Below are 19,126 nucleotides of genomic sequence, written 5' to 3'. Positions count from 1 at the left end.
GATTAGCTTAATTAGAAAAAATAAATTTGACTATATGTGTAAAGTGGTTGTAAGACAATGATATCTGGTAAAATGTCATAATTGATTTTTAAGAAATATAATTTTCCTCATTGCTTTGACTCTATTCCTGAATAGAGTATCCACTTAGCCAATAGTATGAGCCTTTTCTTTATTGGTTAATTAATTAGAAAGCTCTATCAAATAACAGAAAAATGAACATATAAATACTATATTTGAAAAACTCTGAGTGTATACTTAACAGTCAGTGTTTTGATGTGATTTTTAAAAAAGAAATGGGGCTTTTAGCAACACATATGAAAACAACTTAGAATGCATTTAATTATGACTAATTTTCTATGTTTTTAGAATTGCCTCTTTCCATATTACATTTATCTGGTAGTATGTCACCTTTTATAATGATGTCAATAGAGACCTCTCAAGTAAGTTTTCTATACTCCTGTTTTGCAAGTTTAAGCCAATAATATATTATGAATAAGCTGCTTATATAGCATGGACATCAGGCGCGCATACCCCTGAACTGGAGGGAACACCGGGATGTCAAACCTCAGACAGCATCTCATATGCAAAATGCCTTGACTTCTTTTCATGTTGCTATGATAATCTCTGAAATATCATTAATAAAATCTCTGAGAAAATGAACTCCTGGAGTAAACTGTAGAGGGCAAAAGTACCATGTGCATACCTACAAGCACTGGAGAAACCAGGAAAGCTAAACATACAGCTTATCTCTTCAATGGAATAAGGTGCTCATGTGCTCTGCCTGGAATGCCCAGAATGTTGGAGTTTTACAACCTGGAGATCCTTTCCTATCTGAGAAGACATGCTCTGCTCTATCTCCCAGAATTTGCTTATCTCATACAGTGTCCTTCCTTATTCCTTATCCTTAACACTTGAGCATTACAGTTAGACCACAAAACATATCCTTACAAGTGATGCCACTTGTGCTTCAAGACAGCCTAAGTGAAGTCTACTTTATCTTAGGTCCAGGACCATCCTGACTCTCACAGGAATTATAATTACCTCACTAATTTTATCTAGACCCGTCTACAGCATTGTTTCTAACTCAACAAAAACTATTTTAAGGATGAATCCATATACTTTGCTAAGAACTTCAATATAAACATATGTTAAGCTTTGATATATGCATGGGGTGGTTAATTGTTATCAGGATTTTTTTTGAAACACTGTGCTGTTCTTAATTATGGCTAAGTTAAATGATCTGGGCCAGATTCTACAAGTCTTGCTCCAGTACCAGCTAGAATGACAAATGGCTGTGGCACTTCATTCTGACCTCATTCTGATCATAATTGCCCTACCTGCGTAAAGCAGGAGAGTCACGACAAAATAAAATGGTTAAGTTTTGATCATAATTTACAGTAATGCCATAATATGATGTCATAGTGAAAGGAATTTGAGATAGTTGGTCACTTCATATCCACAATCAAGACACAGAAAGCACTGAATGCTTACTGCTGCTCCATTTACTCCATTCAGAAACCCCCAAACAGATAAGGTGGTTATTTCTAACCTCAGTTAACTTAATCAAGAGAACATCCCATGGGCATATTCAAATACTCATCTGCTAGGTGATACCTATCAAACTCGTAATTACTACTATACTGGCTGGTTTTGTGTGTCAACTTGACAAATCTGGAGTTATCACAGAAAAAGTTTCAGTTGAGGAAATGCCTCCATGAGATCCAACTGTAAGGCATTTTCTCAATTAGTGAGCAAGGGGGAAAGGCCCATTGTGGGTGGGATCATCCCTGGGCTGGTAATCTTGGTTCTGTAAGAGAGCAGGCTGAGCAAGCCAGGGGAAGAAAGCCAGTAAAGAACATCCCTCCATGGCCTCTGCATCAGCTCCTGCTCCATGACCTGCTTGAGTTCCAGTCCTGACTTCTTTCAGTGATGATCAGCAAGGTGGAAATGTAAGCTGAATAAACCTTTTCCTCTCCAACTACTTCTTGGTCATGATGTTTGTGCAGGAATAGAAACCCTGACTAAAACAAATTGGTACCAGCATAGTGGGGTATTCCTATGACAACCTGACCATGTTTTGGGGAGGACTGTGGAAGGACTTTGGAACTTTGTGCTAGAAGATCCATTCGGTGTTAAGAGCTCTGTCAGATGTTGTGTAGGAGCTTGGAAGATAATGCTGAGAACAGTGCAGAAGATGGAGGCCTGGCTTGTGAAATTTCAGAGGGAAAATTAAAGGCTTTTCAGGGCCATTGCTATTTTGGATTGTGAAGATTCTGTGGTTCTGGTTATCTGGGGCTGAAGAATCAGCTATGATTAACAAGATACCAGAACTACTAAACCAAAAACTTTGCATTACTGGGACTATTTATGCTGGTTAGCTGGAGCTAAGAAATTAGTGGTGATTAAAAAGAGACCAGCATCATTGAGGTGACATCTTTTGGGAAGTGTTTTCCTAAAGCACAAAGATGCTGTGTTCTAGAGACAGCCAAGGTTGTACTCCTGCTTGTGCAGGACTTGGTAATGTATAAGGGTTAGCCAGGTGGTACTGGTTTTGAAGGCATGAAGAGGTCACAGAGCAGCTCTCTTATAGAACCAAGACTACCAGCCCAGAGATGGTTCTACCCTCAAGGGGCCTTTCCCCCTTGATCACTAATTGAGAAAATGCCTTACAGTTGGATCTCATGGAGGCATTTCCTCCACTGAAGCTCCTTTCTCTGTGATAACTCCAGCTGTGTCAAGTTGCACGCCAGGGGAAGCAAGCCAGTAAAGAACATCCCTCCATGGCCTCTGAATCAGCTCCTGCTCCCTGACCTGCTTGAGTTCCAGTCCTGACTTCTTTCAGTGATGAACAGCAAGGTGGAAATGTAAGCTGAATAAACTTTTTCCTCCCCAACTGCTTCTTGGTCATGATATTTGTGCAGGAATAGAAACCCTGACTAAGACAACTACTAACCATAAGTATGAGTGTCCCTGATCTGTGAGCACTGGTCATTGTGCTTCGAAGAAATCAAAACTGTCAGTTAACACTTTTAGAAAACTTTTATTGTATTTAGTTTACTTGAATGTATCTATTCTCTAAGTTCCAATCTCCATTACTATTGCATGGATGGAAGAAACCTTAGGTTTTATATATATTGAACTCCTGGCATACTACTAATTTTATAAAAACTGCATAAAATTGCTAACTATAAAATGCATACATTTAAATTAAAATATGTCTAAACAAATCATATGAAACTTACCATGTACTCTGAAGTTGAATATTGGCAAACCATTATGTAGCCTACCATTAAACCCACTTTAATAAAATTAAAGATTTTATTATAAAAAATTATAAAATTTCATTGTGCCCTTATGCCCTAATAATACCACTTATCACTATACAGATCAAATACCGTAAATAGCATTGGAGTTAAAATATAGTGCCTATGATATATATTTTGACCTGATTATGACAGCCATCCAGAAAAAATGTTCATAATTTGAATTCCAAAAAAAAGACAAGCATATGGGAAAATTGTCCTCCTTGCAGCCATCTGGAAATATTAGCCAATTTGAAGTATGATTTTGAATTATCCATTTGGGTCTTAAGGGTTTCTCCATTCTTTGTTTTTTTCTCCCAATATCTGTCTCATATTTCAATTTCTTGTGTTTACTCCTCAGGCTCTTGGAAGCGCACAACAACTTTAATAGCACTCCCTGTGTGACAGCCATTTCATATATTGTGCAATCAAAGCTTCCCCAGCCTGCTCTGTAACTGTTGATTTGTTGATTGGGGTTTAACCTTCTCTTCCAAAGAAATGTCTCTACAAGGCAGAATGCTTCATAGAACATCAGTATATGACAGTGTTTTATTTTCTACTTCGTGGTTTTTTTTTTTTTTTTGTCAGATGAGCAGAATGATAATGCCCAGAGATGACCAGAAAAGACATGCATAACATGCTGAAGCATAGCTCATATCCTCCAATGAGGTAAAGCTGAACACTTATTGTGCATTATACAATACAAAGTAGGCCAGTGTAGTTAAGTCACCTTGCCCATACTAGGGTTCTTCCAGGCCAGAGAGTTCCAGGTCTCCCTACAACGTGAGTGGCTTCAAGATGACATGTTTCCTTTTTCAATTTTTGCACTTTATTCAGAAGGTCGAGGAAGTTCATTACAATTTACTTAAATTACACACAGAAATTAACATCTAGGGAGCTAACATTTTTGAGTTATAAAGGTGAGACTAAAAAAAATATATTTTAATGAGAATGAGTATTAGTTACATTTTTTTGTGCATCTTTACCAAGACAACATACCACAAAGGAATAAATGCAAGAATCGATCATGTAATAATGTGTTCCATTAAATTATATTGGTAACATTTATAAAATGTAAGACAATACCATTCTATTCAATATCATGGTTTTGACTTTAAACATCTGTTTTTGTGTGTGTGTGTGTTTGTACAGGTATTGTCCAGGACTGCATATGTTAATGAATGTACACATGGGGTGTATGCTTATACAGACATGTGTATAGGACTGCATGTGTTTATGCATGTGTACATGGAATGTGTACTTGTACAGTTGTGTACAGTACTGCATGTGTTTATGCATGTGCACATGTAACACACACATGTAGGAGTGCAGGGCTACATTATATGTTATCCCTCACATGTAATTTACCTTATTTTGAGACAAAAATCTCTCATGGAGCCTTGGAGATTCACTGAATTTAGTAAGGCTCGCTGTCTAGTGAGCTATGGTATTGCTGTCTCTATCTTTCCAGAGTCATGATTATAAATGGGTACCATCCTACTCAGAGTTTTCTTGGGCTATGGAGCATCATACCCAGGTCCTAATGATTGCCAGCCAGCAATGGACCTAAGAACTAACTAGTTCTCTAGTACTTAATTAACTTCAAACGAGTTCAGTTATTTCCAGTAATTCATATTATAGTTAATTTTTAATAATAATTATGTAACACTTACATTAACTGAATATATATTGAATCAATGCTAACTAAAATATAGTGTTAGTGATGTATTATTTACAAAAGCAAAAATTATAAAAACTAAAAGATCCTTAGTGTCTGTAGATGTTTAGTGGATACAGTTGGAAACTCTTAGTGAAACAATTCTAATGGAAAAATAACAATACCATCTACTTTGACATAATATCATTAATAGTTTTCCTAAAATAAATTATAATTATGGATAATTTGTGTGTGTTCGAGGGTGAAACAGAATTTCTCTGTGTGGTCTTGACTGATCTGGAACTCATTCTGTAGACTAAGGTGGCCTCAAAATCACAGAGATCAGCCTGCCTTTGCCTCCAAAAGGCATGTGCTACTACCACCTGGCTGATTATGGTAAGTGACTTAAATATTAAAGACAGTTCTTTCTTTCTTGTTTCCAATGATGACATATTTTTATGTCCCACATTGAAACTCCATAAAATATTTTCTAGTTAGGATAAGATTTCTTCTGTCAAATATTGTAAAATATCAGTAGAATACATGCAGAAAGAAATGAAATTTTTTAATGATCTGGAATTTTGTACTGACCTTTGAATGGTAATCATTTGTTAACTTAGAGATGATATGGCTGTGTTCAAAACAGAAAATATAGTGAAAGGATGATTCCTAATTTATATAAAAACAGTTCCTTCAGCTCTTCCGCTAACTCTTGCTTTGGGATTCCCTTGTTCAGTCTTGGTTGACTTGAGTGTCTGCATCTTAGTCAGGTTATGGCAGAGCCTTTCAGAGGACAGCCATACAAAGCTCCTGTCTATAAGCACATCTTGACATCAGCAGTAGTGTCAGGGTTTGGTGTCTGTGGATGGAATGGATTCCATGGTGGGACACTCTCTGGATGGATGGCATTTCCTTCAGTATCTGCTCTATTTTTGTCCCTGCATTTCCTTTAGACAGGGACAATTCTGGGTTAAAGATTTTGAGATAGGTGGGTGACCTTATCCATCCACTGGGGACCATGTCTATCTACTAGAGGTGGTCTCTTCAGGTTCCATTTCCATACTGTTGAATATTTTGACTAATGTTATCAAATATGTATTGGGTCCTGAAAATCTCTCACATCCAGGCATCTGGGACTTTCTACTCCTGTATGAAGAATAATAGTATCAACTAAAAGGATTCCTCAAAACTACCAGAGTATAAACCAACAACCAGAGCACATATAGACCTGTCCATGGCTCCCACTATATATGTAGCAGAGGACTGCCTTATCTGGCATTAGTGGGAGTGGGGCACTTGGTCCTGTTCCGGGGGGGGGGGTGTATTTGTGAAGGAGAGGCCAGGAAGGGGGATAACAGATGAAATGTAAATAAATAAAATAATTAATAAAAAATTTAAAAGGAAGGAAAACAATTTCTCTGATCAAAATCAAGAAAAAGTTATGCTAATATGCTAATTGATAATCCTCCTTTAAATATGCATGACTTTTGCTACTGCTTTTTGGGCTATACTCAGAAATTCTCATCTTTGCCCCATAAATTTTACTCATTGTTACAATTCATACTGGTACATATGTATAGATTTTTGTATTTTGATTTAAGAGTCACATTGGTAATAAAATCATTTAGCTTTTAAAGAAAATTAATGTATCTCACAGTGCCTTTGACACTTAGATTTCTATCTGGATCTTACTAAATGATGTTGAAACAATTATATGACTCTCAATGTTAAGTTTTTATTTCATTATTATATAAAGGTTAAATCCTGAATTATAGTGATAGATTGGTCTTCAAATGACACGTTTCAAGTAAGAGTGCAAGAACTATAAGGCTTAATGACAGGAGGAAGTAGAGCTTCAATTTGTGCTATAAAATTTGGTGAGCATAAATGATCATATGATACACTATGAATGGTAGGTCCTCTGACATGCTTTGCAGAGAATAAATATACTGCTTTAGAACCAAAATTATGTCACACAGGTGGTAAGCAACAGAAGCAATATGACTTGGACCATCATTTGTCATAAATACTACACCCTTAATTGGAGAGCATCTGTCTTTTCATTTCCTTATGGCTGTCTCAACTTTCTATTTAAACTGCAGAAATATCTCCTAACAGGTGCAAGAGTATTTATGAATTTAAAACTTTGTTTAAATGAAGCTGAAAACCAGGCATGTTTCAATTAATAGGGCAATATCTTATAAGAAATTATACTGTCATTCGGTCTATCCTGTCCATGTGAACTTTAGTTACTGGAAAGTTAAAGATGCAAAGGAAGGCGAAGATGAATGGTGCTTTAAGCAATTTCACATGATAAATTTGAATCTACAGAAACTATGGAGAAGTGTTTTAGCTGAGAATATGTATAATGTAAAGAATTGAACACACATATCTTAAACTGTTGGATTTCATTTAGAAGAAAACTAATAACATCCTACATATGTAACAGATTATCTCTTTCCAATAGCTTAGATTTCTACAGTTCAAATTTTCACATCGCTTAATTCATGAAGTTAAATGTAAAGAGGGTTCATGGACCCATGGTCTTGCATTTCACCAGTTCAGATAACTATGGTCAACTTTGGTCCAAAAATACTAAGTGGGCATTTTGAGAAATAAACAATACATTTTAAGTTGTGTGATTCTCTTATAGCATGATGAAATCAGAGAATTTGCATTATATTGGAGATAAAATCTTCAAAACACAAATACAGTCATATTGAGATTACTTAAAACATTCTGTTTTAAAACTGTAAACAATTACAGAATTATTTATTTTAGTGATAATGAGTTTAGTTATAATAGGGGATAATATGGTAATGGAAATGACACAAGTGCTTAACAATATGTGACTGTTCATGTTAACTATATAATTCCCAAGTTTGGAATAATTGGGTATTGTAGAAAATATTAATCAGTGTACATTTGACAACAGCCTGAAAGACTGTCATAAATAGTATAGAAAGATGAAGATCAATTCTGAGACAATTGTTTCCATAGAGAAGCAGAATCCAGGTGCTTCCAGAAATGTGTTGTTTTTCGATAAAGGTCAGAACAAACAAAATATATTGATGAACCAAATCCCCGTGCTTCCTCAGTGTGCTAGTAGAAAACATGTGTTTGGAATCAGCCAGATATGAGGTTGCTTCCCCTTTTGGCTATTCTGCAAATTTGTGACCTTGTTACAGATACTTCACTTTAAATTCCATTTCATCCTTATCATGATTTGGGTTAACTTATAATCAGTAATTTATAATTATTTTAGATATACTATACAAAACAACACTGTAAATTCTTACTAAATTGCAACATTGGTTCCTCCTGCATCACTGTGACCTAATATTGAGCAGAAAGAACATAAATGAAGGAATACTCTTTTTCTTCTCACAGATTTAGAGGTATTGCAATCTATAAAATCAGGGAAGTTACCAAACAGTTCATCTTGGTGGCAATATATGGTATAGCGTCTTTTCATTGCAGCAAGACAAGAATCCAAGCAGGGTTAGAGTACCACCCTGCTTCCAATGTCCCTATCAATCCAGATTTCCTTTAGACTATGCAGCCTTCATATTAGTGTCACAAGCTGACTGTGACAACTGTGAATAACATGACCCTGTGGGGGGAATTGTAAATTCAAATGATAATATGGAAGGTACTATGTTGTGTCACTTTGCTTTGTTTCTTCTCTTTTAGATACAGGCATAGGGGGGCATAGGCACATAGAAATGACAGATCCTTAGAAACAGGGATTTTGCATCCCAGCCCTCAGGGATACTTCTTTAATGACTACATATGAAAATTATAGTTTGAAAGCCAAGATAATTTGTGACAAGGCTCTAATTTCCTTGACTATTTTACTAATTGGTATAGTAAAATATATTAATATCCTTCATGAAGCTTTCGATATTTATAACCCCCCTTAATAGCTGTGTACAAATATTTATGTTAGGTTAACACGGAAAGTAAAGGTTAATATTTGGTTTTTTGGAGAGTTCAACACAAAATTATCACATCATAAGCAATATTATTTTGCAAGGGACAAATCTATTTTTAAAAGTTCTTCCCATTACATCAACATGAACAAGGTCATTTATCATTAAAGCATGGGGGACTCTCTACTAATTACTTTTGTAGAAACAAATTTAACATGAAATTATTTGTGAGGTTAGAGTTAGGCATTCTTGAAATATAATTTGAAAAATGGTTTGTTTCCCTCTGAGTGAGGCAGTTCTATAAGTGATGTGGGCTTCAGAAGTTCCCAGTGATGGGAGCATCCCCTGAGCGTTTCATTACAACCACTTTAAATTTACTGCCTCTCATCTACTTCACCACATTCTCCTCAATTTGGCAGTCCTTAAATTTTACCTTTGTTCACCTTAAAAATGAACATCTCTTGCCTCAAACACTGTTCAAAGTTATTTAGAAATATACCACTAATCTGTGGACCCTACATTCTGACAAGAAATTGTGATAACAGCAATGTTTGCTGGATGGTGGGATCTTAGCATGAGCCCAGTATTAGCTAAGCCCTGCTCATGCGCAATCTCAATTAATCTACACCACACTTTATAATGTGTACTCTATAGTAAATAAAAACAATTTATTTTAAAAAATAACTCCAAGAGGTTGATAAGTGTCTGTCTTAGGAATTTCCTCAAATCCCACAGATGTGCTAGAATGCTCTAATTCATGGCTTGAAACTTAACCAAAAATAAATAACATGCACATAACAAAAGCATTCAAGTTGATAGCATGGCAGGAGCTAGGCATGGTAGCATTGAGGGATAATGAGAGAAATTCAAGAGTGTTTAACAGGAAATTGTATGTTATTTCTTAATGTATTGATTTATTAACATGCATATATTGAGTTAGGTCAATATAGCATCAACACATCTACATTTTTTTAAAATATGGTAAATGAAGGCCAAAATGATGGCTAATAGATGAAATCCTTCCTACATAACCCGATAACCTGTGCTCAATCCCCAGGTTATACTGTAAAAGAAGGAAATCTATTCTTAAAATCTCTCCCCCAATTTCTACAGGCCTGCTCTGACATGTACACCCCAACCTCATATTCATACAAATAATAATAACAATAAAATTAGGTTTTAAATGTGTTTATAAAGATAATGGGTGAAAATGTTACCTTCAAACAAGTAAATCTGAAGTACAATCCCTATATTACCAAGGAATTAATTTCCTCACAATATGATTCCCCTGGAGTTTGTGTGCTTCATAAGTTTAAGTGGATAATGATCACTATCTACAGGGAACCAAGAGTGTTGAACAGAAAGCTCTGGTTGTTAATGTATATAAACTAAACACTGCCACAATCTAATAGAGTTTAGGATTCTGCATAGCTGGAGGTAGGAATCCACAAACATAATGTAAATACTCCTTCCTGGACATATCCATGCTTAATGACCAAAGTACATGTTCCTCTACTTTTAGTCATTATGGTGTCAATGTAATAATTTTCTGAAGCAGGTTACTCTGGAACCTCTTACAGACACATGAACTATGTGTTCAAAAAGGTTTGGATTTGCCTGAAAGCATGAGCCCAGTACTGTGACATAATTCTGAGAAATATTGAAGAACTCAGGTCCATAACATAGAAGACCAAAGTCAATGAAAGAGAATCATGCTTTCATGTTATAATTTGTGGACCAGTTTTTCAGGCAGACAAACTATTGATAAACTTTGAAGAGCTTAACCCATAAGACTCACATAACACAGAGCACACGAACTGCATTTTCTCTGTGCAAGGTGAGAAGAATCTTCTGCATGTGCCTTGTGGTTTTTGGAACACTGAAGACTACAGTTGTGTTTTGATGCTAATCCAATGAATGATGTTTCTTCTTGTGAAGCTTTCTGTGAACATGTAACAGTTTAAGTCTTTCTAAATTGAACACTCTTTAAGAGGCTAGCTTTTCAAATAGGCTTACAAAGCCTCTGAACAACAAGATGACTTCACAATGAAACCCCTCCCAACAGTGACCTATTTGGTATGAAAGATGAATACAAAGTTATCTTAAAATGAAATCTGAACATCTGCTACATTGTGGTGAGCACTTTACATGTGTAGGAACAATTACCTCTAATGTTTTGATGTCCTCATAAGCAAACTGCACAGTCGGAACTCCAAGATAGTTGATGAAATAGTCAGCATCACCTTGTATCTGCACAGAGCTGACATTGGCTCCTAGGCACTGAGCTCTCTGCATGCAGTTGAATTTAATTTTCTGAAAAACATAATTAAAATAATATTAACATAGAGTCATACTTCCCAGATAATTTATACGTCAGTTTCACTCAAAATGTGAGCCAAGGACCGGAGAATCATTCAGCATCAATGAAATTATATGTTTAAAATGCACATGGTTAGGTTGGAGGACCATGTACTAACAAGACCATTTGAAGGTAGATGCAGGAATCACTTCCAGTTTTTTGTGTGTATGATTCTGAAGCTAACAGCAGTATAGCATTAAGGCAAATGAAGGTGATGCATATCCCTAGGCACTGGACACACACACTCACACCCCTACACACACACACCACACACACACACCACACACCACACACCACACACACACTGTTGAAATTTGAAATCACTACTAGTGTCCATAATAAAATTTTTAACAAAAAATTGTCAACCTGTTGACATTCATTTTTCATGTAAACAAGCCAATGTGTTGTGGATTGAAACACTTAACTCCTTAATTAGCAGCTATTGAACAGTTTCTCTCTTGCAGCTTGAAATGCTTTAAGCAAAATCTCTATAGGTCAACCTGCCAGCTGTATTAGCTTTATGCCAACACATATAATGTCAAAAGCACCAAGGATGCCTCCAGACAACTATGCAAAAGATGGACGCTGATTGTCATGGCTCTCCAAAGCATAGCCTCAGTTAGGACTCTCAGAGACCATCTGTAGCTGATTTTTCAATCACAAGCTTCAAAAAATCATTTCTACCTTGACCAGAGGAATAGAAGTTTTCCTAGTGCAAGAATGACTATGACTGGCATTAAAATGAGAAACAGAAACAGGGAATCAGTGATTGGTTCAAAATACAAACCTTAGTGAGTGTGATTAGCAAAATTTGGTAATGGTGTAATTGGACCAAGCAAGTATTTATGATCGGCCCAAATTAAATGACCAAGGATGGTTGGGTTCAGTCCAAACACCACCAGTTACCATCATTTGGGTAGAATGTAAATATGAGAGACACTCTCCTGAGCTGTGCCTCTCCTAAGTTACTTAGGCCAGTTTGTTTCTTTGTATTAGTCTTTTCTTGACTACTTTTAGTTATATGAGCTGAGAGAAAATCGTTAAGAAAAATGCATCTGGAACCCCATGGCACATGGCAGAGGTGGAGACTGACTATCATGGTGGCTGCTGGCAAGCTAAAATGGCATTTATCTCAGCTTGCTAGTGGGAGTGGGTACAGGGCTAGTTGGGGAGCAGGGCGGGGGGAGGTTATAGGGGACTTTTGGAGAGGAAACTAGGAAAGGGGATAGCATTTGAAATGTAAATGAAGAAAATATCTAATAATAAAAAAATGATGTTGCAGTCATGCTGACCACAGACCTATTCCATGGGTTCAGTACTGCTGAGACCTGGTGACATTGTGGTCCAAGGCTCCACAAAACCCAAGTTTCTATACTGTACCATGCTTCCAAGCATTACGCTTTGGATTCAAACTCAGAACATCGGCAGACTATTTTTGATTATTGAAAATTCAGCTGGAGATACCATATTGCCACCAAAATTCTGACCTCCTCAAATTGTTATGCCTATATGGTCTGACCACACCCTTTGCCTAGTTCTTACATGCCTACCACATCTTACCACAGAGGATGAGACTCTCAACCTTGGCCCCTGACAGTACACTAGAACACTAGATTTCCCTCTCTAGCTCCTTATAGTCTTTGCCAATTCACTTCTATTTCTTCCTTTATTTCAGCTTTCCTTTTTCTCTTCCTCTCTACCCAGTGACTCTGAATGTATTCAGGTAGCTAGGTTCTTTCTTTTTATAATTTAATAGCAGCTAAAGGGAAAGTGTGGGCTATCTGTCTTTAGTGGCATTGCATCTGCAATGTGGGTAGGACTGTTATTTTTTTCAAGGAATAGATCAGTGTAGATAGCAGGTAGTAGCTAGTTGCTATCATGAAATGGATCTTACTGGCTACTGTTGAGGTACCTCATCATCTAAGAGCCTTGAGCAGACTGAATTTATCCTGTCACAGCTCAATGATGAGAAACAATCTTGGGAAGCAGTGGTGGAAAGCAGATCGCTAGATATGAACAAAAATAGCAATCTGCAGGAAGTACAATTATAGCAGAAAAGCACACAGTCAGACCACATCAATGCAACATAACACTTGAATGTCATAGCAGTGAAACAGAGATCAGCCAGCAGGTCCACCTATTGGTTATCCAGTATTGTAAAGCTCAAGAACTATAAAGTGAATCCATGCAGATGAATGATTAACACTTGGAAAATCTTGAAAGGACAAAGGGAACTCCTCCTTCTGTAGATACCTCCGCACTGTAGTTCGTTCCCAGACTCCCCGTATATTTAGGAGACATCCCCTAGCTAGGCCATCAGACACCTTCGGAAGCATAGTCTACGGACTCGCAGAGGGCATGATTGGTTTAGATATCTTGCTCACAGAGATCTAAACCAATCATGTCAATAGGGCAATGAAAGAGGACCAACTAAACTGAATATAGGTTAGGTGAACAACAGAAACATTTACAATCCAGGGTCAATACCAGAATGAACTACAAGGAGACAAGAGATCACAGGGTACACTCAGCTTCTGCCCACTTCCACAATAGTCTTCATGGTACAGGAGACCTAATGTTTGCTCCAATATTTCTGTCTTTTTCCCTGTTTTTTCTACTTTCATTTCCATATAGGTCTACTGTGTCCTTTTTACTGTAATTTTAGCAGCATTTTTACTTTTTCATGTTGTTAAAAATATATTTACCTTCATAATTTACTAAATTTTTAATTTTATTTTCAATATTATATCATCTTAATTAATTTTCTTGCTATTAGTTTATTTAATTTCATTATTTTAATATGTATTATTTTACTTCTATTTTGGCATGCATTAATTATTTTCCAAACTTTATCATTACTATATGATATTTTGGCTATTCGTTTTCTCTACCTTGGATTTTTTTCAAATATATCACTCTTTCCCATTACCCTCCTTAACATTATTTTTGAATTCTCTTCATTTTCCTTTATTTTATATATAATTTTTTGACTTCCATTTTCCTTAATTTTTTCACTATTTCTACCTTTATACACATACACATATAAGCATATATAGTATACAGCTGAATAATAATTTCATAGCTTAACACTTATATATGTCTAGTTATTTTCTATTTTATAACATTAAAGATAAATTAGTGAAGCTTACTTGATTTAATTTTAAATGTGTCTGTATTTTATGTTTTGCTACTGTTGATATTATGTTAGTTTGTTTTCATATTTTCTGAGTGTCATAAAAGACAAAACCTTCAAGAACTGATTGCCCTATAAAATAATTTACAAATAAAATCAGAGCAGATACTCAAACCAACATATGTACAATATTAGCACAGAAAAGAAAAAGAAGCAAAGAAATACAAAGTGGAAAGAGCTACAAGAGGGCAGCTGCCACCAGGTCCCAAGGGACTCCCAGGCCCCAGAGACCCATGGAGAATTCACAAAGAGACAAGGCAGTGGAGGATGAACATGAACCTGAAGAGCTTAAAGATCTCTGAAATAACTGAACCATTGGGTCTCATGAGAAGATTCTTTTCAATGTGATCTCATGGAGTTCAACAAGTAGGGTAGAATAGGCAGTACATACAGCAAAGAACACCAAACACAATGATGCAGCAGTGCGTATAGGAAATAAGCTGCAACAGCTGAACAGGGCCACTGGGATGGATGGATCACCACTGCCACCCTCACTCTCGGTGCAGAGAATGGGGCCACTGAAATGACTGCCATGGCTAGGGTCCCACTAGGGCAGATAGTGCCAAATGCTGGGTCATATGCTGAAACCTAGAGCTTATGGTGGTCTGCTCTTAGAAGCATAACCCAACTGCGTGATCACCCTGATTCTGGACAAAAGCAGGTTATTTGAGATGATTCTTAGTGATATTCCATATTTATGGTGCTTCAGAAACTTTGAACCAGAGGACTAATTGGAATAAGTATTTGCAAGTAAAAGAGTTTGGGCAAAATAATATATTCAGTGACCCAGTGTAGATTCCAAGACCACTTTAATAAAAGAATGTGCAATAGGGAGATGGGAAAAATGGTGAAATATAGTGGAACCTGTGGCAGTGTGAAGGGGAACTATGGAAGTGGTAATGAAGGTATGATTACAGTGGACAAAATAATATTTCATTTTTGACTCCAGATGTGCTACCCAAGTGCACAATCATCCTGGCTCTGAAAAATAAGATATCCAAGGTGAAAAATGGTTCATTTTTTGGGTTAAGATTCCTCGAAAGACAACCATGGTCTGTTGTGCCACCAGAAGACAGGTTGATGCCCATGGTATGTGCTGTCAGTAGAAATCATGTAATATTTGTGATCTGTGCTGCTGCTGAAACCATGTCAATGGCCACGATCTGAGCTGCAGAAGCCATGTTGATAACCATGATGATGATTATGATCCAGGTAAGAAACACTTCTGCAGTGGTATGGATGACTACAGGCCCATAACCAAGAAGGGCAGACATTGAAAACTCTTGTGACAACCCTTCCACCCTCAGAAACAGTGCAAAGAGAAAACTATTAAAGAGGATATTCAAAACCTGTGATAAGTATGCTGAACAGTGGTTCTACACCACTAATGGTTTCTGGTGGGAGTAGGAGTTGGGGCTGAGTTGTGTTTAAGAGGATAGCCACTGGGGAGTTTGACCTTGTATCAATGAGTATATGGGCAAGACAAATTGGACTTGGTAGGTTTGAGGGAGGATGGTATAAGGGTGTGAGGTGAACCTAGGAAGAATGGAAAGCAAGAATGATTTTGGTGCATTGTAGGACATTCCCAAATAATTAATAAAGATATTAAAAGAACATCTGGTGGAATCACCATGCCTGACCTCAAGCTGTACTACAGAGCAATTGTGATAAAAAAATAAAAAAAAAACAACAACAACAAAATAAAACTGCATGGTACTGGTACAATGACAGACAAGCAGATCAATGGAATAGAATTGAAGACCCAGAAATGAACCCACACACCTATGGTCACTTGATCTTTGACAAAGGAGCTAAAACCATCTAATGGAAAGAAGACAACATCTTCAACAAATGGTGCAAGGTCAATTGGCAGTTATCATGTAGAAGAAAACTAATTGATCCATTCTTATTTCCTAGTACAAAGCTCAAGTCTAAGTGGACCAAGTAACTTCACATAAAACCAGAAACTCTGAAACTTACAGAGAAGAAAGTGGGGAAAAGCCTTGAAGATATGGCCACAGGGGAAAAATTTCTGAACAGAAGAACAATGGCTTGTGCTGTAAGATCCAGAATCGCTAAATGGGACCTCATAAAATTGCAAAGCTTCTGTAAGGCAAAAGACACTGTCAATATATTGGGAACAATCAATAATGAAACAGGGTGATATGACTTCTTCAAAAGTCAATGACTCCTCAACTCATAACTCAAAGGTAAAATGATTGATGAATTTTCAAAGGGTGCACTAGTAAAAATGATCAAAGACTTCAAAGAGGATGCAAACAAGGAAGTGATTTTAAGTCAGGACATGAAGAGGGAATGTCAGCATGAAATGAACACCTCAGAAAGGTGGGTGAATGAATGAGGAATATACATAAAAAAGATAACAGCATGAACAATTTGGAAGTATGCAAATGGAATTTAAGGAGAAAAAAGAAATTCTTGAAATGAAAAATAATTCAAGCAAAAAATATAATCCTATGAAAAAAATATCACTAATTACCCTTCACCAAACAGAAAAAAAGATAAAAATGTAAACAAAAGCTAAGACCATAGAACTTTCAAAGCAGGGCAGTGTTGGCACACAACTTTAATGCCAGCAATTGGGAGGCAGAGACAGCTGCCTGTCTCTGAGTTCGAGGTCAGCATGGTCTACAGCATTAGTTCCAGGACAGCCAGGGCTACACAGAGAAACCTTGTGTTGAAAAACAAAACAAAACAAACAAAAAACAAAACAAACAAAAAACAAAACAACAAAAAACATTCAAAATGTTATATTGAAAAGAAATGCTGAGCTGCTGGTATTGCATCCTCATAGAGAGCTTTCTCAGTGTGGCTGAAGCCTGAGTGTGATCTCCATTACCACATAAACCTGGTGTGGTGGTAAATATTTGTAATTCCACACCTGAGTTGTGGAGGGAGGATGATCAGAAGTCAAGACTATCTATGCCATGCACAGAGTCTGAACGTAGTCTACCCTATAAGAAACTACCTTGAAAAACGGCATTGCCAATTATGATATGTATAATCCAGATAACAAGAATTCATGGGGTAATATCAGAAACAGGTAAAACATAAAAGCATACAGAACCTAGTCAATGAAATAATTTCATGATATTTTCCAAACCGAGAAGAGTAATGCATATCTAAACACAAGACACATTTAGAATCAATCTAGATATGGCCACCTTTTCATGACATATACACTGAAATGTCAAGAATACAAAGCAAATAAATACCATTAAAAGCTCTAAAGAAGAAGCTCTGAATTGCCTGTAAGGGTAAGCATGTCAGAATAATATAGACCTCTTATCATCTAACTTTCAAACCAGGAACATATGAATGATATATTTCAAAATCATGTAAGTAAATAAATGCCAACCCAGATTGCTATATCCAGATGAGCTGTCTCTTAAACTTGACAGAAAAAAATACTTCAAGACAAACAAAAACTGAGACAGTTCATGGATACCAACCTAGCAATACAGAATAAAATGTGACAGTGACAGTGACAGTCATGAGGAGCAGAGGAAAGAGAATATATTATGCCAGTAACAGATGAACAAAGAAGCCCTGGGAAGGAACTCACTGGGACCAACATAGTGGACCATCTAACCCCAATATCAGTAGTGGAGAAAGTAAAGTAATTTCCTAACCAACTAGAAAACAACTATCAAAATTTTATGGATAATTAAACATCTCTTAACAATAACCTTGAGTGTAAATCTCCTCAGTGCATACCAATAAACAACCAGCCATCTATTGTCTAAAAGAAGAGAGAAAACTTCAGTGTAGTGAAGACATCCAGAGACTGATAGGTTATAGAAAAGAATATATTGAGTATATGGAGACAGACAGTGAGCTGGCTATTAGATATTCTGATACCAGATAGCTAAAATTAGTCATAAATAAAAGCACTACATATGACTAGGGTGAAAAATGAATCAAGAAGCTATCCCAATGCCAGTAAGATGAGATGGCTCAACAATAGAGAACCTATTGCCAAGTCTGGAGATAGGATTTCATCTATAGAATCTACCTGGAAGGAGGAGAGAACTGACTCCCTCAAGTTGTATTCTGAATTCCATATGAGTTATGTCAGGTTCACACCCACATGTGTAAATGTAGGCAGCTGAACGCCTAAAAGATGGTGCCGACCTCCCGTACACCAGCACCGTAAACAACCCCATTGCACAGGTGCTAGCTGGAAACTAGTGCCAACCCCTCCCTAGCGGGTGCATATGAATCAAAGTTCCGACAGACTGACCAATCCCAGGAGGACACATAGCTCTCCCCAGTGCTGGGGTGTATATAAGCAGTCCTCCCGGGGTTTCCCCCGTAGCATGGAGGTGTTCCTAAAATAAAAAAGGCTGTTGAGAAGAATCCGATCATATTGTGTTTTTTCTTGCTGGATGAGTTGAGCACAACATGTAAATACACATGGACATACACAAATAGAAAAAACTGTAAATACTTTTTTTAGAAGATGTAACAATTTTATATATGTACATGATGTATACTGTGGTATCTTAGAACATATTCCAGTGACATCTAGGAAGTAATTTAGAGTACTTTGAAAACTTATATTCAAAGATATCAGAATATCTGGAAGAAACAGATGTATTCAAAGATACACATGACCTACCAAAATTATATCAATAAGATACAACCAGAGACAGGCGGATT

General features: G+C 36.7%; 1 protein-coding gene across 4 annotated transcripts in view; it reads right to left on the bottom strand.

Moving 5' to 3' along the window:
- The window catches only part of Naaladl2 (N-acetylated alpha-linked acidic dipeptidase like 2), a 1,298,244-nt gene that overhangs the window by 261,046 nt on the left and 1,018,072 nt on the right, over positions 1-19,126 (bottom strand). For all 4 annotated transcript variants that reach the window (XM_085836003.1, XM_085836001.1, XM_085836004.1 and 1 more), the window contains one exon: positions 11,058-11,204. In XM_085836003.1, coding sequence (XP_085692129.1) covers positions 11,058-11,204 — 147 coding nt within the window. The remainder of the gene's footprint in view (positions 1-11,057; positions 11,205-19,126) is intronic.

This window comes from Mus caroli, unplaced genomic scaffold (assembly GCF_978045245.1).
Source record: "Mus caroli unplaced genomic scaffold, Mus_caroli_1 scaffold_3, whole genome shotgun sequence".
In the NCBI taxonomy this organism is placed as follows: domain Eukaryota; kingdom Metazoa; phylum Chordata; class Mammalia; order Rodentia; family Muridae; genus Mus; species Mus caroli.
This window is presented reverse-complemented; position numbering and strand designations above follow the sequence as displayed.